At 33.5% G+C, this 21,492-nt stretch overlaps 1 protein-coding gene across 2 annotated transcripts; it reads left to right on the top strand.

The window, feature by feature from the left end:
• Positions 1–6,015: 6,015 nt before the first annotated feature.
• Positions 6,016–8,824, top strand: LOC149536919 (uncharacterized). Of its 2 annotated transcripts, none has more exons than XM_089804427.1 (4): positions 6,016–6,859; positions 7,183–8,142; positions 8,290–8,396; positions 8,482–8,824. In XM_089804427.1, the coding sequence occupies exons 3-4, from the start codon at positions 8,349–8,351 to the stop codon at positions 8,692–8,694; spliced, it is 261 nt and encodes an 86-aa protein (XP_089660553.1). In that variant the 5' UTR covers positions 6,016–6,859; positions 7,183–8,142; positions 8,290–8,348; the 3' UTR covers positions 8,695–8,824. The 2 variants fall into 2 exon arrangements, with proteins under 2 accessions (XP_089660553.1, XP_089660552.1); XM_089804426.1 differs by having other exon boundaries at positions 7,183–8,140; positions 8,286–8,396.
• Positions 8,825–21,492: the final 12,668 nt, after the last annotated feature.

The following is a 21,492-nucleotide window of genomic DNA, read 5'->3' on the forward strand; positions in this document are numbered from 1 at the left end:
ATGTCAATTGTGCATTCCCAGAAGTTCTATGAGAGATAATCTCATCAAGGAGAAGTATAGTAGAGGGCTGGTTGGACACTTTGGTAGAGATAAGACCATTGTTTTGGTTGCTAAGAACTATTATTAGTCATAGTTGCAGCAAGATGTTAAGAGGTTTGTGCAAAGTTGTAGAGTATGTTAGATGGAAAAGGGAGTAAAGTATAATACTGGGTTGTATCATCCATCACCTATACCAGAGAAGCCATGGGAGGATGTTAGGATAGATTTTGTTCTTGGTTTACCAAGGACATAATGAGGGCACAATTTCATATTTATGGTGGTTGACATATTCTCAAAAATGACACATTTCATTCCCTACAAGAAGACTAGTGACATTGTTCATGTGGCAGAGTTGGTTTTTAGAGAAGTGGTGAGACTACATGGTCTTCAAAAGAGTATTGTTTCAGATCAAGATACCAAGTTCATTCAGTATTTTTGGCATAAATTGTGAAAAAAATTGAAGATAGATTTGAATTTTAGTTCATCACATCATCCACAAACTAATGGACAAGCCGAAGTTTTGAATCAGAGTTTGGGGAATTTTTTGAGATGTTTGGTTGGAGATAAACCAAAGGGTTGAGATTTGATTTTACCATAGGAAGAATTTGTATAAAATAATTCTATCAATAGGAGTACTAGTAAATCACCATTGTAGATTGTATATGGGAGTGGTTCCAGAAATGCTCTTAATTGAGACAATTGGACAAAGAAGAAATAAGTTGTGCTGAAGTAGAAGATTTTGTTGAACATCCATGAGGAGGTGAAGAAGCACATTACAAAGATGAATAGGCAGTACAAGGCTAAGGCATATGTAAAAAGGAGGTATAAGAAATTTCAAATTGGAGATGAAGTCATGGTTCATTTGAGAAAGGAGCATTTTCTAGTGGGTACATATAATAAGTTGAAAATGAAGAAGTTTGGATTGTGCAAGATAGTGAAAAGAAATAATTCTTGAAATGCCTATGAAGTGGAGTTGCTATTGAGCTAAATATTTCACTAGTATTTAACATTTTAGATTTGATAGAGTATTATGAAGGAGGTGATGGAGCTGAAGTTGCAGAAGCACAATGAAGTATTCTAGTAGCTAGTTCAGTTATAAAGGAGATTGAGGAGATACTACACATCTGTGTTGGAAAAAGTATAAGGAACATAACTTATGAAGAGTACCTGGTCAAATGGAAAGGGAGGCTAGTAGAATATTCATCATAGCTAGAAAGGGAGGAGGTTAACCATCTCGGTTTTCTTTTGAACACCTGAGACGTAACAGGGCCACTTCTCATATTACCTCGGGTGTTTGATGTGGAAGCATCCTGGGTGTAAGAGCAATCTTGCATCACCCAAAAATATTTCATTTTTGTTTCTTTAATAAGGGTTGTCTCAATGCAGACTTGTTGTTTGTGAAGGATTACTACTTATTAAGTCAGTCATATGAGCTCAGAATGTAATAATTTTAGAGGAGGGTGTTCATCTTGGATATATCAGCCTACCAATTGAGGCTTAGTACCATATCATGAGTATTAGTCAAATCTATTAAAGATTTTTGGTGTGAAAAATTAGTATACACACTTCAGTCTCATCATTGAAGACCTTAGAGGCTCATGGGCTCTGAAATGGAGTCTACTAAAGCTTGCGCAAGTTGGACCCTGTAGATTAGAAATTGAGGATTTTGAAAAGTGGTTATAATGGCCAATCAGAATAATGGTTCAAAAGTTATGACCTTTCGAAGTTGGGATGAACAAAATTTCCAAAATAAGAGTCAAAGGTGTATGGGGCCGACTTTATATGTAATTTTAGAGTTAGTTGGTCTCAAGGGTTAAGGTTTGATGTCTAGAAACTTTTCGGATAGTGTAAAAATGTATATTTAAGGAATGCTCGTACATTGTCTAGGACAACTCTAGGTGATAGTTCACAGCTCTATGTTGTAAATTGTTGTAAGGAAGGTACCCATGTGGGTTTGCATATTGTATTTCAAAATTCTATAATTCTGCATTTGTGGCAATCATAAGAAGCCCATATTTTGTTCTCACAAATTGTTGTTATTTCTCTGTTTATGTTATGTGTTTATGGTATTAAGGGAAGCACCCTTCATCAATTTTGAACTAAAAAGACTTGGAATAACAAATTTTGAATATCAAATATTTTTTGATTTGAACCAAACAATCACAAAATAAATTTTGGAAATTGTAATCTGGATTTCAAGTTCCAAAATCCCAAATCGAGGATTTTAAATTTCAATTCTTAAATAGTATTCTAGCAACCAAATGGGCCCTAAGTGGGTGAGCTTACTGACAAGGTATAAATATGTTGATTAATAGTTTTTTCTCCTATTAGTTTTTATAACTTGGCTCTTTTTAATGCTCAATGTTTGGAGGAACAAAAGGATGTCACTAACAAATGGGTTAGCATATGTGCTATATTACTACCCTTTGAATTACAAGGTACAGCTCCCTTTAGTTTGAAATGATGTACAATGAATTGATGTCTTTATTTGATCATGATTTTAAAGGATAAGCTCTTGAACTAAGAGCAGAAGAGGCTACTAAACAAATTGCTTGTAGACACAAACAATTCAAGAAAATTTAGATTTGGATAACTCACAACCCCCAATGGAATGTTTGTTATAAGTTATCTTAAAGTTCTAACATCTAACTTCTAATTAACAACTATTTTAACTTCTACAACCATGACTACTCATTCTAATGATGCAGATACAATAGGGAGGTGCAAAAACAGAATCACACATGGAAGGTAAATGGAATTACCTATGATGCAATCACCATAATGGAATGGAATCCAAGAGAAAATCACAGTACCAAATGTAATTGTCTTTTATCCCTCAATGCAAACCTAATCTATCATATGATTGGAACAACAAACATGAAATCCAAATCAAGGTAAATGGAATTACCAACTCTCCACTATCAAGTTTGTCAACCTTTTCATTATCAGAAGAAATTACATTTATAGTTTTCTATCATTCCTTAGTTCTAGCAGTGCAACAGTCACAAAATAGAATGAAAATATCTAATTTGCAACATGGTATGGACATGTGGTATCTTTCCTAGCAATGATCTTGATCCCATGGCACCTTTGAGAACACCTAATGACCGTTTATCTTGATGCGGCTTCAGAAACCCTATGAAAATCTTCATTTCTTTCATATTCCATTGTTGGTGCCAAATCCATGTAATTCTTATCTCAATAGTCATAGAAAGTCAGAATTCTGGCCATCAATCTTAAATCAATAATCATGATTAAAACATAGCAATTCTCCTTATTTTTCCCTTTATGACTTCCTTCATGGGTCCATTTGTGCACACGTGTCTAATGCTCGCATTCTCGCTTTGGTTATTCTTCATGCATCTTTTGAAAGCGAGAAAGCGATAGGCATTGATCTTCTTTTGATTAATGGCTTCCGTAAAGTGAAGATCCTTTATAATAGTGAGAAACTCCAATCAACCTAAGCATGCCATCTAGACAAATTATTCTGACGCATTCTTTTTTGAGGCCCGAAATGGATTTGAGTGTGGACACGTGTCATTATTCTGGAGACTTTCTCCAAAACATTTTATCCTTTGACATTTAGGTCCTAAATTCATTAGAGTCACTGATCTAATCTTTGTTGGACGATCAAGATGCGTTGATGATCTGGGTTGCTATTCACAGCTTCGCAACTTAAAATCCTTTGACTGCAATACTATTTGTGATGTTGTGATCACTAACTATTATTTCATTTCGTAGCTTCACAACCTTAAGTTTTAACTTATAACTAAGCTTTGCGATGGTGTGATACCTTATTTCTTTAACTACCAAATCCTCTTCGCAGTTTTGCAACTCAAAAACTTTGCCCATGGCTTAACTATGCAATGGTGTGATCTGTTAACTTTTGTTGCTTTGGCTCTTAATCTCTACTTCACAACTTGAAATGTCTTGAATGCCTTTTAACCTATGATAATGTGATAACCATTTAGAGAACTTAACTATTTCACTCCACCGCAACCTCACATCCCTAAATTTTAACCACAACTTTAACCTTGCGAGGATGTGATCATGGCTATCTCATTTTTGCAACTTCACAACCTTCTTTGAGAGTTAACATTAACACCTTGAAATGTTGTGATGACTGCATAGAAGACTCCTATCATATTTCACGACTTCATGACCAAAGAATTTAATGTCTACTAAAACTGTGCGATGATGCAATAACCATGTGAAATTGACTGCTACCACTCATCGCAACCTAAAACCTTGACTCATCTCTTAACCTTGTGAAGTTGCAAATGTATGCTTTTGCTCCATTCCAAGACTAACCTCAAGTTACTCTTAACTACCTGCAACAATGCAATGAAGAACTTTCATTGCTTTGCTAACTTAACTAGAAGTTAGCCTTAACTCCTTACGATGACTCTAACCTTAATTGTTGTGGTTAGCTCTTGCTTCTTTGCAACTTAAAATACTTAAGGGCACTTATAATTCCATCTTAAAACACCATCTGTCAATTTGATCACCATCTAATGGTTAGGAATCCATCTCTAAGGACAATTGACCTTTCAACTAGTGACGTGGAGATTCTGATACATTTTGCACTATTGATTTGGTTTCCATCTTCGCTCTTGCCACCTTTGACCAAGGTGTTTGCTATTGCTGGATATTTGAGCTCTTCCTCTACATCGAATTTGAGTGTTCTTCCTTCTAACCTATTTCCATGGTCTGCATCATATCCTCTGGCCTTGATATCGATGTTCTTCGCTATCTTTTTCTCTAAATATAAGTGTGATCTTCTTTTTCAATGTATCATGTCTTCACAATGAACACTTAGATCAAAGTATTAGGGTTTTAGAACAACTTCCCTTTCATCTAAGAAATGCATAGACTTACCCTCCCTTTCCTAATCACCTAATATGAATGAATGCATTAGATTGCTTTTGAATTCCCACCTAGGTGCACACAAAGGGAAAGATGAGAGGAGAAGTTCCTTAAAGGTAATCTAGACACAGACATGACATCACATTGACTCAACCCTAGTCCTAGAAGTTTAAAAAATATAGGAGAACTGAAATCATGGCAACAAAATATTATAAGGGTATTTCAACAATATATCTCTCATCACTAGATCACATAATTTACTTCACTTTGCAACTCATGTACTAGTTACAAGCTAGAGTTATCATTGCACCAAAAGATCGACTTGTTAATGCTTGATACAACCACTAGATTGGGAAGGCTAGTGGTTAGTCCAAAAATTCCGCCCTCAGCGTTACTCGAGGATATTCGAACCTATGACCAAGCTCTGGTACCACTTGTTATAAGCTAGAGTTATCGTTGCACCAAAAGATCGACCTATTAATGCCCGATACAACCACTAGACTTATACAACATAGAAGGTGGTTAAGCCATGTCACGAATCCCAAAGGGGAAGGCTAGCAGTTAGTCCAACATGTACCTAGTATACATTCAAATATAATAATATTGAAAATTTATAAGCATTACATACACATAAAGACTCTTTTAACATAGTTTAGTCAAGAAATCCTCCCCTAATCCAAATCATCATGAGTAGATAGAGATATCATAAGGAAAAAGGTCCAAATGCCTTAGACATAAAAGGTTTTTCTAGATTTAAAAAAATCTTCCATTTAGAAAATAAGAAATTTTAGATCAATGTTAACTATAACCATAGAGAAAGGTGGTAATTAGCCGATAGGCTTTCCTTTGGGGTTGCCTCCAGTCAGAATTTATCTCACGCCAAAAAGTTATTGTTGGTAAATGGTTCGAGATCATCAGTAGATGGTTTGTTATTAAAGTTTTTTAGCTTTGCATATTTTTAGTTGAAGTACCGTACACCTCTCTAACATTTCTTAGAGTGAGCTGGAAAGCAACAATAAAACTCATCAATTAGTACAATGCACTAATTTTACTCTTTATCATAATTGTTTGTCAAATCTTTTCATTGTATGTGGTTGCCTAGTTGGGCATTGTGGATTTTTAACAATGGTGAATGAGCGAAGCTCATCGACTCTACCTACAAGAAGACACCATACCCAGAGATTTGCATTTCAACATTGCAATCGTATTGAGGCATCAAAGGAGTGAGCACAAATAATTTTTCTCAAATTATTCTAAATGAGTTTGATCTAGCTCACTTCGAAAGAAACCCCCTGACTCCAAGAAATTAGGGATTTTTAAGATTGCATTGTGCTTTAGTTTGAATTTGTGGAATACATCAATAGATCGATCGGAGAAGAAAACGGCTTGAACATGAAAGTCTCCAAGGCCCAGATTTCAAATTTGAAGACGTGGTTGAGTACAGCTCTGACGGATGTGGAGACATGCCTGGATGATTTCACAGAGACAACAGGGAAGTGATGGCTTTTGCGGAAAAATATTCAGTCATTTTCTAATAACACCAGCAATGCTTTGGCCACATTCCAGCTCTTCTTCCCTAATAATGATAGGTTTCACCCTGAGCTTCCTCTGATAAATAACCCTAATTTTCACCCAGGGGCTCCTTTTCCTCCACGAAAGTTCCGGATGGAGGCTATTGCAAGTGCCTGTGTTGGCATTGTAGTTGAATCCAACTGTGGCTCAGGACGGCAGTGGGCAATTTAAGACCAATATTCGATAGGCCCTTATGCAAACGCCCTCTAATAGCAGTCAGCGGGATGTTGTTTATGTCAAAGCTGGAGTCCATGAATATTTAATGTGTCGCTCCACTAGGAGAAGACGAATGTGATGTGTCTTGGTGATGGGAAAGAGCGGACCATTTTTACATCCATCAAGAGTGCCAAGTCCTCCACAACCTTCGCCTCTACAACATTTGGTATATTTTTAACTCTTTCTCTTTTCCAGTTTAGCTATAGAAAAGATTATTGTGGTTTCATTCCTATTTACTAAATTACACAAAGTGTGATTAAGTCATGGACTATATGTCTGAATTTAGTCTTTCTTTAAGGGAGGGCTCACTTCATCTCTTCAAATTTGTTAACTCTAGGTTTCCAAATAAAACATTTTTTTCATTTTCTTGACCGTGAGGTATTTATCTACCATAGATCCTATTCTGAATTCATTCTAGAATACTACATTGATCTAACTGTGCTTGATGGACATCCATACCCTATTTGAAAAACTTCTATTTTGACTCAGGTGGAGGGATGTTGGCAAGAAGCTGTAGAATTTGTTTACTCCTGCCACTTGCATTTGCTTCATGTGGACTATTTTTCTACTGTACGGCCATAGGATCACAGGTAAGGGGCACATTACAAACATTTATAACTTCCCTCCCAGTGCCAAATGCCTCATTTGATGAGCTGCAGTAAGGAAAATGGTAAAGACAATGTGGTAAGACAAATAATCAACAGAAATCATGCTCATTAACGTGTAGCTTTTAACACACCCATGAAATCCTCTATAAATTTATTCTTTGACGCTTGTCAACTAGGTGTAGCACCAAACAGGTGTTTTGGATCCACCACGATAAATAAAATAAAACATAAACGAAAATGACTAGATTCAGTATGCTAGAATTTTGGCCTTATAAGATGCCTTCCCAATATATTCTGATTTCAGTTTTATAAGTATTCGTATGGCCCAACGTAGCACAGTGTCTTAACAGATTAAATGCATTAGGAGCTACGTTGTCATATTTCTACCATACATACAATGAGTCACTGGGTATAGCTTTCCCAGTTACCTCTACTACTTTTAGAGGATGGGTAGGTTTGGGGGTGAACCTAAATAGGCTGCAAATGATTAGCACACAGGCCTCAATTGCTTTTAGATTGAGTAATGGATCAATTGTTATTGATACATATAATGTGGTCTCTTAGGCTGCTACTTTGACTCTTTCAAATATTAGTATTCCTATGACCAACAAGAGTGTTGTGTATGAAAGTAGCTGTAAGATTACAAAATTTTGCTTACTTGGGGCTTCGTTCAAGTCAAACCAGTGTTAATCAGCTGTGGAAGGTGGGTGACTCAGTGAGTAACTTGAGTCTTGGCATGTACAATACTACTTGGGCCAATCTCAGGAGTTTAGGGAGACTTAATATACGAAATGGAGCTGCCTCTGCTCCTTCTGGGCTTTCTCACCAGACTCTACAAAATGTAAGCACTCTATTTCTTAACATCCATATCTTTTCAATTCAAAATCTTTGCAAATGTTTAAATTTTAAAGGGATCAAGCAATGAGCAAGCTGGGATAGGCTACCGTAATAAAATCCCTCTCTTTTTGTTATGTTCTTGTTTGCATAGCTAGAAGAAAAGTTTATGGGGAAACAATATTTAAGATCATTGGCGGAATATCCACGAGCATGGAAAAGGAGGGCATGGAAAAGGCCAAGGATTCTACCCAAGAAAAGGTTAATGGGCGCTCTTGTTTCTAGAAATTATGTTTTGTAGAATAAATTGTAGGTTTATTTTGTTATTGTTGGTTATGTTTTGCAGATAGAGGTGGTCTCGACGCATGACAGGACTGAGAAGGAGATGGCTAAGCAGAAGAAGGAAGCAGGGGAAAGCAAGGCAGAGAGGAGGGCTCATGCTGAGAAGGCCCAACATGCGGCTCAGAAAGCAGAGCCAAAACAAACTGACCAACAATTTTTAGTTTTATATTATATTAGCTATTCAGTTAACCTAATGTTAGACTATTTCAAGAAATAATGTTTGACTATTCAATTTTAATGTTAGGATTTGCAGAAATAATGTTTGACTATTCAGTTTTAATGTTAGGCTTTGCAGAAATAATGTTTGACTATTCCATTTTAATGGATCTGTAGAAATAATGTTTGACTATTCAGTTTTATCCAATTTTTACAATCTATTAAATTAGTTCTTAGTTACTTATAATTTTGATTGTGAATATATTTTAGGCATCAATATGTTAGACGATAGACGAGACTCTATGATTCATCATTAAGATCCACATCTAACACACTATTATGAGTCGTCATTAAGATCCATGTTTTAGATGTTCGAGAGTGCAATGAAAAATAATCGTAGATCCAAAATATCGATACTAAAAACATACACATTCAAATCCAAAAACAAATAAGAGATAACCTATGTATTAACTATAACATACTAGTAATTTAAGACTTTCTACAATAAAGTATGAATGCTTTTAATCAATGGTTTCTTGAAATGATGTGCTTTTTACCAAGTTTAAACTGTAGGTATTTAGACTGCTCTTTCTGCCTAAGAAGGATCACAAGAGTTTAAAGTATAGGTATTTGCACTACTCTTTCAGACTAAGAAGGATCACAAGTTTCGTCTATATTGGAATGTATATCAGAATTCTAATTGTTATTCAGTGATCATATGGAGCATTATAAACATCTTCAAAGGCTTTGACAATTTAGTTTCATAGAAAAAGTGGAAGGATTCAAATATTGGTTTCATTATTACCTTGGGTGCAATAGCTATTGTTCTAGAAATTGTATCATGGATCATCTACTTTTAGCATAAGTAAAAATTAGCACAAGCCTTTTGGTGAAATGAATGGCAATGGCCTAGATTAGGAGAACAACTCAATTTAAATTTAATATTTTTTTATTTTTTGTTGCATTTTCTTACAAGCAATTTAGAGAATTGTCATTTGTTTTAGTTGGTAGGAACACATTTTTCAAGAGAAGTATATCCTTTAATCTTTTTCATTAGGGAATTTTTGTATATTTTTATTTACGTTAATAGATAGTATCAGTTGGGGTTTAAAATATATGAAATTTACTATCCTCTTTTTTCTTTTCCTTAATAAACGATAAGAATAAGATTTTTAATAGTCAATTTCCTCTTTTGTCATTTCCTCAATAAATGATAAGATTAAGATTTTTAATCGATTTTTTTAAGTTAATTTAGGTTAACAAAATAAATATATATTTAAAATATCACACTAATTTTGGTGAAGTGAATATATTTCAAGAGTTATATATCTAACAAAATTATTGTTTCTAAAATAAGTAATAAAAAATTTCTATCAATAAATATAACTTTAAATTGTTTATTTTTTCAACTCAAGAGAATAAATCATTTTAAGTTTTTTACAATTCTAAGATTATGCACTATATCTCTAGGATATCAAAATAAAATGGAAATTTCATAATAAATCATTCTAAGTAGTTAACAAATCTAAGATTATGCACTAGATCTCTAGAATATCAAAATGGAAAGTTCATGGAATTAGAACTAGAACTTGTACACCAATTAGGTGCACTATATCTCTAGGATATCAAAATGAAAAGTTCATAATAAATCATTCTTAGTAGTTTACAAATCTAAGATTATGCACTAGATCTCTCTAGAATATCAAACTAGAAAGTTCACAAATTAGGACTAGAACTTGTACACCAATGAGGTGCAATAGTTACATTGATTAAAAAAGGTATGCTTTGGGTAAATATATTGAAGCATTAATAATAAATAAATAACAACAAAAAGTAATAGAAAATTAAAGTTTATATGTTTCAACAATATAAAATTAAACATTTGAAGTTAAATAATACATATCAAAGATATATGTCACTAAGGTGATAAGGGAATTTTCCTAAATTCATAAAAAAATATTCAAAAAAATATTCAAGGGAGGAGAGAAGGCCAAAAGAAATCAACAAGTTACTCTAAATAGGTCCTTAATAAGAGATCACAAGTAGTATGGTGAGTCAAAATTTGGGCATGATTAAAGTCTTCTATTACCATGAGTTCACTAGGTCTATTTTGCCAAAGCCTTTCTTTGACTCGTAGTTGAGAGGGCATTCATAGTCCACTAAGAAACTTCCTTTACACATCCTTACTTCTAACTCATAGTCTAAGTACTTATTGATTTATACCTATGCTTTTTATCCTTTCCATTTTTTAGGAATTCTAATATTTGGTTTGACATGCGACTAGCACAAATTAATTTGAGATGTGACTAGCACAAATAGAGTAACGAGACATATCTTAATATGAATAACCACACCATCATAGTCAAAAAAATACAAAGTGTCATCTAATCCACTCATGAAAGGAAAAATACTCCTTTTAATACATATTTCATCCTCCCCCTTTGGATAAAAGAATAATACCACAAGTCATTTTTGAATGGACAATGAATTGGAGGAGAGATTGCAAGATTTTAGGCATCCACGAGAGTTTGAAGATTATAATAACATCCCTTATGAAGACCCATGAGCTTACCATTATTCCACCAAATAAAATCAATTTGTTTTGAGATTGATCATCTTAGCACCTAGAGATTTGCTTGTCCTCCCCTTTTGGATAAAAGAATAATACTACAAGTCATTATTTAGTGGACAATGAATTGGAGGAGAGATTGCAAGATTGGCATCCACGAGAGTATGAAGATTGGCAGAAACAATGAAAGGGTGCATCCTCTCACTCACAAAATGTGACCCTTTTCATGCATCAATGTATACATCTAATGTATGATTTTTATTTTCCTACATCGTATTTTCATTATATGTAATTGACTCCACATAGAAACAATTGATATAAAAGTAGTCATTTACCATTTAATCGGTTATGGTAATCTTATATAAACAAAAAAGTAGTGAGTTGATTACATTGTTCACTTTAAAAAAATAAAAAATTCTTGCATTGTTTGATTTGGACTAGTTCAATTTTCCCTCTTTTAATATGGTTAGTCTAATTTCTTGTGTGAAAGATTAAAGTGTTTCAATTTTTCTATATTAAATAAATAGTTCACCTTTTTAATTTTGCATTCCTTTATTATAAAAATTTAAGTAGTTCGACTTATATTTTGTAAATAGATAGCTTAGTAGATAAAGATTTAATGATTTATGATTAAGCAGTAATAAGTAATACAATATAAGAATTTATTCATATTTTCAAATAAAATTCTATCAGAGTACCCCTTGCACTTGTTTTTTTGGGTGAAGTGCTAGTTAGAGCATACGTAGGAGTAGGACTCACTATCGTTAAAAATGAGACAAAGTGGGAGTGTTGAGGACGGGAATGCAAGTGAGGAACATGTGACCATAGGAGAGGAATTATTGATTTCAAGTAACATGCCAACATTTGCCAAATTGATTAGTTCTGACTACAATGTTCTCGATCACTGCATCGTTTTAAAGTGATTTAATTTTATATTAAGAAAACATAATAAACATTTTTGTAATTTCAGTTACAGATAATCTGAATACCTACTTCAAGAAATCGGCATTTTAACGGTTCTAGGAAACACGAGACATGCCGAACAGCATTTTTAACTGCTTCACTTCAGTTTAACAACTTACAAAACCACAAAAATCTGAAAGTCGGGAAACCGAAGATTCAAATTTAGAAGATGGTAAAACACGAAACGAAAGCTCGTGAAAAGCATACCGTAGACGGAACTGAGAAGCGAATCTATAAATTTTATATTTTAAAAACTTTTTTAATAATTTATTTCGTCGGAGCAGTCAAATCAGACCGCATGACAAAAGGCGCTGGGAAAAGTGTTCCGTTTCAAAGCTCCATGAAACCAGACTGACTTTCTCATTGTCACCTTTGAAATATGAAATTACAGTAAATAGACTCAAATCTTGTGAAAGAAGATCTCGCTATTGCTTAACATCCAGAGATTTCCCGTTTGCCTCCAGAAAACGTACTTAATTTAGACGGACCGTAGAGTTTTACCGGGATTTACTTGTTGAAATATAGTTCAGAAGAGGAACATGATTTCCTTGAGACTGAAAATTTCAAAATATATCGTCAAACAAATATACAATGAACAAATCGATGTACATTTATGTCCTGAACTGAACAATTTGCAAACCGTAGAGTGTTACCAGGCTTTACTAGTTGTAATATCGTCTAAAAAAAGAAGACGATGATTTTCTTGTGACTGGCAGTTCAAAATATCTCGGCAGACTTTTATACAACGAACAAATCGACGTATATTTTATGTTCTTGAACTAAAGAATTTGAAAACAGTTAATCATTTACAAGAACAAGAAACTCAAGGGCAGTCCGTGCTGTTCCAAAACTCACAAAATCGACGCATATTTGGTTTTTTAACAAAACGAGGTCAAAATGCGTAAAGCTCACGCAAAAAATCTCTCAAAACAGAGGAAAAAGCCAGATCATGACGGATTTGCAGTCTCCGTTTCCAAATCCGAAATCCCGCCCAAGGCAATCATTTCCGCGTCCAAAATCCAGTCGTCCACAATATTCGTGAAGTCCATTTCCCAGTCCGGAGCAGGTCCCGAGTTCGAATCCCACAAGGCATCATCCCAAGACCAGAATTCCGACTCATGAGAATCACAAATCTCTTTAGGCGCTGACGCATTTTCGGCACCACAGCAGGCATCCTTTCCGTTGCCGCCATCGACATCGTTGCGAAGAATCTGCAGAAGCTCGACCATGACATCGCTCTGCTCGGACTGCATTTCCGCGGCGCGCGAGGCAGAGAAGTCCGTCTGCTTGGAAGAACAAACAGTAGACGACAACGCCGAGTCACAAGCACAAAGGCTCTCTTTCCACGAGCAGGTCCCGGTTTCGAATCCCACGCCGTCGTACAAAACCGAGCATTCCACTGTGATATCGCTCGGCAAATGACCAGACATTTCCATGGCCGCTTCTTCAGAATTCCAGCCATTCATGATTAGAGCTCTCTCTCTTCTCGGATTCAAAAATCCGAAACAAAAATGGATTTAATGGAGACGAGAAGAGATTTTAATGATGAAATGACAGAGATTGCAAGCGGCAAGAAGAGTTTGGTAAGGGGGCTGCGGAGGAATGATTGTAGCGGTTGGCGTTCGCGTTCCACCGTGCGAGAGGAGTGGGAGAATTGAAAGGGGCGGACAAAGGTGGTGTGAGAATCCGTACAAAGAGACGTGGCGGTCGGTCGTATGGAGGGAATTCCTGGTTTGGCGGTGGGCGCAGACAGGCAATGCAAATGCAAATGCAAAGGCGGCTGAATACATGAGAATCACGATCAAATCAACCTTTTTAAAGACGTGTCGCTGTCTTCGTCTGGTCCCGAGGACGACTCGCCCGCTTCACATTTCGGGCTGTGAGAAGTTAAAGCTTGCCAAAATCTACTGTGGTTAAAAGGCAGTTTGGTAAAAAAAACTAAACGTGATTAAGGAAAATGTTAAAGGTGAGATTTCTTTTTCCTAATTACTGCTCTCGCCGCTGGGGTTGAGGTTGAATGCACGTACTTGTTTGAACGGTCAGGATATTTTCAAATTTCAAAACGTAATTTGTTTGCTTTTGTAATAATAATAATAATAGTAAATACCGTTTTTAATCAAAGAAATTGGCGAAATGTCTTTGACTTAATTTTTTTAAATTTTGAATTGGGTTGCGTGGATCCTTAAATGGAGCAAGCCCGCGGCTAAAGTAACGGTAAGAATTAGAGGGCTTTTATATGGTAGTTACTTCTTTCTAAAAACCAATTAAAATTAATGAGTATTATTAGTAATATAATGAGCGGTAGCAAGGATTTTTCCTTATTAAAGTATCTTTTTAAATTTATGTTTGTATGTTTTTTTCCAATTATTTGGACAATATTTATTTCTTTTTTTTTGGGCAGCGTACTTTTTCAATGGTTTAATGATATTTTAATTATTTTTGAAAGCAGTGTTTTTTTATTAAATTAAATTATAAAGTTAATATTAAATTGTAAGTTTTTATTAAGTCGATAGGCTTTATGTGGGAGCTTCGCTCCCCCAAAAATTACATTTCGACGAAAAAGTTGTCAGCCCAATCGGTTTTCTATTTCACGGTAGCTTTTTGATAAACATCATTTTTTAGAAATTTTCTATAACCAATAGTTTTTATTTTTTTCTTTCAAATAAATATTATTTTTATATAAACTTTCTATTTTTTTGTTATGTTGCTAATTCTCTACTTTCTACTTTTATTTTAAGTTGTTAATTCTCTAATGTCTTTTGTGAATTGCTATAAATGTTTATCACCATCTAATCTTGGCAGCCATTTGTATAAACTGGTCACCTTTAGTTTTTGCCCTGACTCAGGGCCTCGAACTAGATTCTTTGCAGGGGCTACAACCCAACAAGATGATATTTGATTAAAGTGACAGAAGAGGTAGGTACATTAAAAAAATCGTCATTTTGCAATTATTTGACTGTAAATTAAGGTTATAATTAGGTTCAACGATCATGAATTTTTTAACAAATTATATGTTGAAGATACAAATTGGAAAAGTATGTGCATTTGATTTAGATTTGAGTTATCCCTATTTATTCTTTGAAATTTACTTATTATTATTATTGATTGGTAATGCCAGATGAATCAGAAGATACACTGGAATGTTAGAATTGTCGCATGTAACGATATTGGTATCCGAACTACAAGGTATTGAATCCTCTAGCTACGTTGAGAGAAATGCCTTGTAGTTGATAAGTTTACCTTAAAAGTATGCAATTACATATGGCAGACTTTTTTTTTCTACTGAAAGCTATCTACCAGACATTATGTCTAATGTTGAAATGAGTAGCTTCTTCTAAAACTCATGGATAAGAAATGTAAATGTTCTTTCTTTCAAGATTATAGATTTCCATAACACAAAATAATTTTCTTAAATTAAATACTAAAAATTTATGCCTTACTTTGATACCTGGTAAGGGCTTTTACAAATTGTTTTTTCCCCTTTTCAATGATAATTTTTAGGTTTTAGAAGACAATATTCATAGCTTATTGATTCAAAGATGATGTTTTCCTAAACGGACTCGAATTTTCTCTACAGATTTAATTGGCCTTTCACATGCCATGCCTTTGCTAATAATTCATTGCTAGATTTGGTGACTAATTAACCAATCATACATCAGTTTGGCAATGTATGATTGGTCATTCAAATCACCTAAATCAAATGTGGGATTCTCTGCACCGTGGAAATAATATTTGTATTATCACGGAGAAGATTTATGCTCTACATACATGCATACCATGTAAACATTTTTACTATGCATTTGTAATTCTTTTACTATGGATTTGGAACTTGTTTTATTGTTTTTTTCTATTTGTAGATTGCATTATGAATTGTAAAAATGCAGATAAGTTCTTTGAGTTTTATATCCATAATAATAACCTTTCTAGGTGCAATTTTTTCTTTCTACAAAAAGTTTCTTGAATATGGTGTTTAAATGCTATATATTTTCCCTTATTTATAAACATGTGAGCTACACAAAAGAATGTGACTACTGGTTTATATTTAAGTGGTTCAATTTATATCATTGATTATAGAATGACGTCACTTGATGAAATAGATAAGACATACAAATCTTTAACACATATATGGACAAAAAGAAGATAGTAAAAATGTTAAACATTAATATTTATACCTTCCATTTCAAAATATCAAATTATCATATCCTTGGTACAGTTTGACTCTTTATTAAAAGTAATATATTACATTTTTATTTAAAACTAATTTAATTTTTGTAGCTAAATATATTAGATATCATTTTCCTGATACATGTACTTTTTAAAGTGGGACTACTCTATTTCAATTGTTTGTCATTAGGCCAAAATATTCGAATATTTGTAGCAAACTTTATAATAGACAAAAACACATTTTTAAGCAGCTTTGTACTTTTTAAAGAAAAAATAGGGTAATTTTATTCTATAAATGAAAAATATAAAGAATGGTAGGATGGCAAAATGCCTAAAAACTTGGCCCTCTTGATTTTTGGATTGATTTTCTGGCATGAGTTTAAAACTCATTTTTAAATATTTCTAAAAATAAATTATTCTTTTATGATACTTTCCTTTTAACATTGTAATTTATCTCATTTAAAAAACTTTCCTAAATTTTGAGTTTAAAACTCATCTTTAAATATTTCTAAAAATAAAATATTCTTTTATGATACTTTCCTTTTAACATTGTAATTTATCTCATTTAAAAAACTTTCCTAAATTTCAAATAGATATTGTTGTAGATTTTTCTAAAAACATTATAAGATAGGAACTCTATTAAAAAATAATTTTTGAAGAGACATAACACAAAATATATATGAGATATAAAATATGTAAATTTTTTCTTTATCTTATTAATATTTTTTTTGAAAAAAATTAAATATAAAAATTAGATTTAACATATAACATGATAGAGTTATTTAAATGTAATAAGGAATAAATCATATAATTCAAATTTTGATGTTATGTAACTTTATTTATTTTTATAATAATTATATATTTAAAAAAATTATGTTCATTTTCAATGAATTTAGTTCTAATTTTTTATTTTTCTTAGAATGAATTTGATTATTTTTTGAGAAACCTTGAATATAAAAGTTTAATATTAAAATTAGATTTAACATATAATATGATAGATTTATTTAAATATAATAAGGAATAAATCATATAATTCAAATATTGATGTATATGCGATTTTATTTATTTTTAAAAAAATTATGTTCATTTTCAATGAATTTAGTTCTAATTTTTTTTTTCTTAGAATAAATTTGTTACATACGTAAATATATATGAGATATTAAAAATGTAACATTTTTTTTACTTTTATTAATATTATATTTTGAGAAATTTTAAATATAAACTTTTAATATTAAAAATTAGATTTGACATTAAACATGATAGAGTTATTTAAATGTAATATGGAACAAATCATATAATTAAAATTTTGTAAGCGTTAATTTATTTGTTTTCATAATAATTATATATAAAAAAAAATTATGCTCATTTTCAATTAGTTTAATTTTGAAATTTGATTTTCCTTAAAATGAATTTGTTACACACTTCAATTTTAAGTAATTTTGATTGCTTTATAGAATGACATATTTTTAACAACCAAATTTTTTATATAAATTTATTAAAGACAATAATCTTTAAGAGTTCTATGATATTTTTTCTAAAATATTTTTCATAATTTATTTTACATGCCACAACCTATCGGATCATCGTTGTACGTACATAAACATGCAATTGCTAGTTATGGAAGTTTGAAACTTTTATTTGTTGGTGCTCTATTCAAATTTTATGATTCTTTATATTTGAAAAAATATTTGTGAGATTTTTTTAATGAAAAATATTAATATTTTTTATAATAAATTAATAGTGGTTTTTATATAAATATTATAAATAAATATTAATGGATTTTCTAATGTTATAAGAAATTAAAGTTGTCAGTTTTGTCCTTGATTCCAATCTTAATTTCATCTAGAAGGATGCGCTCAAGTACTATGTCGTTCACCCTAGAGGCAAGGGTGGCATTGCGTTACTTGTTAACTCTAAATGGGGGAATTATATAACGGGAAATAACATCTCCCCTTGCCACAGAGTTGTTTGGATTACTATTAATTACAACAATTATGTCTTTGGCATATGCTCTATCTATTCCCTGAATGACTCTAGAGAGAGAGAGAGAGTCTATGTGATTGTCTGGCGACTCTACCCAATATCCTATGGCTTGTGGGAGGGGACTTCAATATGGTTGCATCCGAGAAAGACAAAATCGGGGGCCTCCCGTTTGCTTGGAAGATCAAGAAATATTCCACTAGAATAGAATGAAGAATTCTAAACATCTCTTTGACCCTTTAGCTAGTAATAAGGACATTAATCTTGGATTATGGCATACTTGGTGTAACTGTGAGCAAGGTTCCTCTAGAATTTACTCTAGACTTGACCGATTTTATGCTAATAAAAAATTCTTTTCTTTTTTACCCGATAACTAGGGAAACTATGTCTTTGTCACCTCTACTGCCCTATTTGATCACCATCCTATATCTACTTGCATTAGTATTAGCAATTCCCCTGTGCACAGTAGAGGCTCCAATCCTAAGTTTATCCTGAATACTAGTCTTCTCAAAGATTAGGACGTCCTGGCTGCCATCCACATCATTCGACATATCAACAAGTACAACTCTCCCACCTGCTCCCACACAGATAGATGGAATGTGAACCTTCTTGCTTGGCAGAACCTATTAAAAACCATTGGCCAAAAAAGGGCCAAAGACTATGGGTTCATCGAAAAACATCTCTCCTATGACCTTCCTAGAGCTTAAGCTAACATCCAAAATAATCCCTCGGATGGTGATCTCATCTCTCATGTGATCTTTGCTAAAGAAACCCTTAGAAAGCACCAAAAAATTAAGATTAGAGGCACCAAAATTAGATCTTGTACTCATTTCGCTTCAATTTGGTGATCTAGGCTCTAAATTTTTCTTTAAGCTCATCAAGCATAAACAATACAATGAAACTATAGAAAAGATTTTAGTTATTAATCAAGACATTACTGATCCTAATAACATCAAAGAGGCTTTTGTTAACTACTACAAAAACCTCTTCACCTCTGAAGATTCGGAGGAGGCTACTGCCCTTAGAAACAAGTGCAAACCTCTTATACCTAAAAAATTATCCATTACTGATGATGACCTGTTGTCTAAGATATCTCTTTGGAAGAAGTTGAAAAAGCTATTAATCCTCTTAATAATGACAAGGCCCCTGGGCTAGATGGCCTCTTGTGGAATTCTACAAAGCTAACATTGGTTGGTTATCCAAAGATCTTCAAGATATCTATGTGGAAGCTCTTGCCAGTGGCTCCCTTGGGGCTACTATCAATAGAGGTATCATTAAGTTGATTCCCAAAGAGGGGGATAAAGCTCTCATTAAGAACTGGAGACCTATCACTCTCCTCAATGTTTCCTTAAAAGTTTTGTCAAGATCCTGACTCTAAGGCTTGAGAATACTCTACCCAATTTTATTTGCTCTACCTAGACTGGATTCATTATGGGTAGATATATTCTTGAGAATCTGATCACCAGTTGGGAAGCCATGAATTGGGCTAATTACTCTCAACAAAAGTTTGTGATGTTTCTCTTGGGTTTTGAAAAAGCTTATGATAGAGTGGAATGGAGCTTTATCTCCATAATGCTTGAGGCTTTTGGTTTTCCTAGTACTTTTGGCAATTCGGTTAATATGCTACTTAACGATGCCTTTGCCCAGCTAGATGTTAATGGCTCCCTTTCTGACTCCTTCCCCCTTGGTAGATCCATCAGGCAAGGCTACCCTTTGGCCCCTGCCCTTTTTGTTATTGCCTCGGAAGCCCTGTACTACATTCTTAGAGATAATTCTATGTCCCTTATTGTTAAAGGTATATCTCTCCCCAATAATGAAGAGCTTATCAATTGCCTATTTGTTGATGATATTGCCATTTTCTTTGAAGCCAATGCTAACAACTTTGAAGCTTTACAAACCAAACTTAATTTTTTTTTCACTATTTCTGGTGCTCGTTTATCTCAATCCAAATCAATATGTCTTGGTAGGGAGGATCGGCCCCCTGATTAGTTTAAGCAATATGACTTTCAATGGGGAGGCCCTCATAAAATTGTTAGATATTTGGGCATTCCTTTTTCTGTTGAGCCCTCCCTCAAGGATATGTGGTCTTGGATTAAAGATAAGATTGCCATGAAGCTGGATAAATGGCATAATAGATCCTTGTCATTAGTCGGCAGGTTTCAAGTCTGCCAAAAGATTCTTTCTTCCTACAATATTTACTACTCTTCTACTTGGATGTTCAGTAACTACCAAATCTTGGAAATTCAAAAGGATGTTAGAAAATTTCTTTGGTCTGATGGTAAAGGTAATAAAAAGATGCATGTTGTTAAATGGGATTAGTGTCGTACTGATAAGCTCCTTGGGAGATTAGGTTTGAAGGATCTTAAAATCCAAGGGACTGCCCTTGCCACCAAGTGGATGTTTCACTCTATGGATGGTGGAGTTCCTTAGGAGATTCTTGTTAGGCATAACATAGAAAGGGGATTCCCTAAAAATGCTAAAACTTGGAAGAATCTTCCCTTTCATGATTTGATTATTGGAAACTTTTCTATTGTTGTTCAAGGCTATGTTGTTTTAGATCCATATGGAAAGCCTGGGATCATGTCAAGAAACATATTACCAACAAGTCCTTCCATGATTATAAGCATCTTTATGGTGAAAGATCCATCTGGTGGAACTTACACTTGTCTGGAAAACCCATTGCCCTCTCCCAAGGATGCTCTACTAGGCACTAGTCTAATATGGGCATCTCTCAATTGGCTGACCTCTTTGAGCATGCCAAGAATATCAGTTCGGATGATCTCTTAGAAATAAATTTGATTCTCAAAGATTCTAAGGACTTGTCTATTGCCTATCATGTGGATTCTCATAGATACTTAAAATGTAAATAGTTGGATGGGATCATTATATCCAAAATCAAAGCTAATATATATATATATCGGGTACAATGAGACCACCATTGACCATGTGAACTCTGTTTGGTACTCCACCCTTGACAACTACTCTTGGAAGAAGTATTTTGATATTTTATGGAAAGGTACTATTGAACCTAAAATTAAATGTTTTAAATGGTTAGTTTTTCTTGATAGACTACCGATTAGAAAGGATGTCTCCATGACTGATTATTGTAGCTTGTGCAGACTTTTTGAGTCTGGTAGGCACATTCTTTTTTATTGCATTTTTGCTAAGGAAATTTGGAATATG

The sequence above is a fragment of the Cupressus sempervirens genome, chromosome 10 (genome assembly GCF_028749045.1).
Source record: "Cupressus sempervirens isolate cs-2001-9-10 chromosome 10, ASM2874904v1, whole genome shotgun sequence".
Taxonomy (NCBI): Eukaryota; Viridiplantae; Streptophyta; class Pinopsida; order Cupressales; family Cupressaceae; genus Cupressus; species Cupressus sempervirens.

Coding starts and splice junctions, on each gene's coding strand:
- LOC149536919 (XM_089804426.1), top strand. CDS start 8,093: ATGGAGCTGCCTCTGCTCCTTCTGGGCTTTCTCACCAGACTCTACAAA. Junction 8,141..8,285: donor TTCTCACCAGACTCTACAAA/ATGTAAGCACTC, acceptor GTTCTTGTTTGC/ATAGCTAGAAGAAAAGTTTA. Junction 8,397..8,481: donor AGGATTCTACCCAAGAAAAG/GTTAATGGGCGC, acceptor TATGTTTTGCAG/ATAGAGGTGGTCTCGACGCA.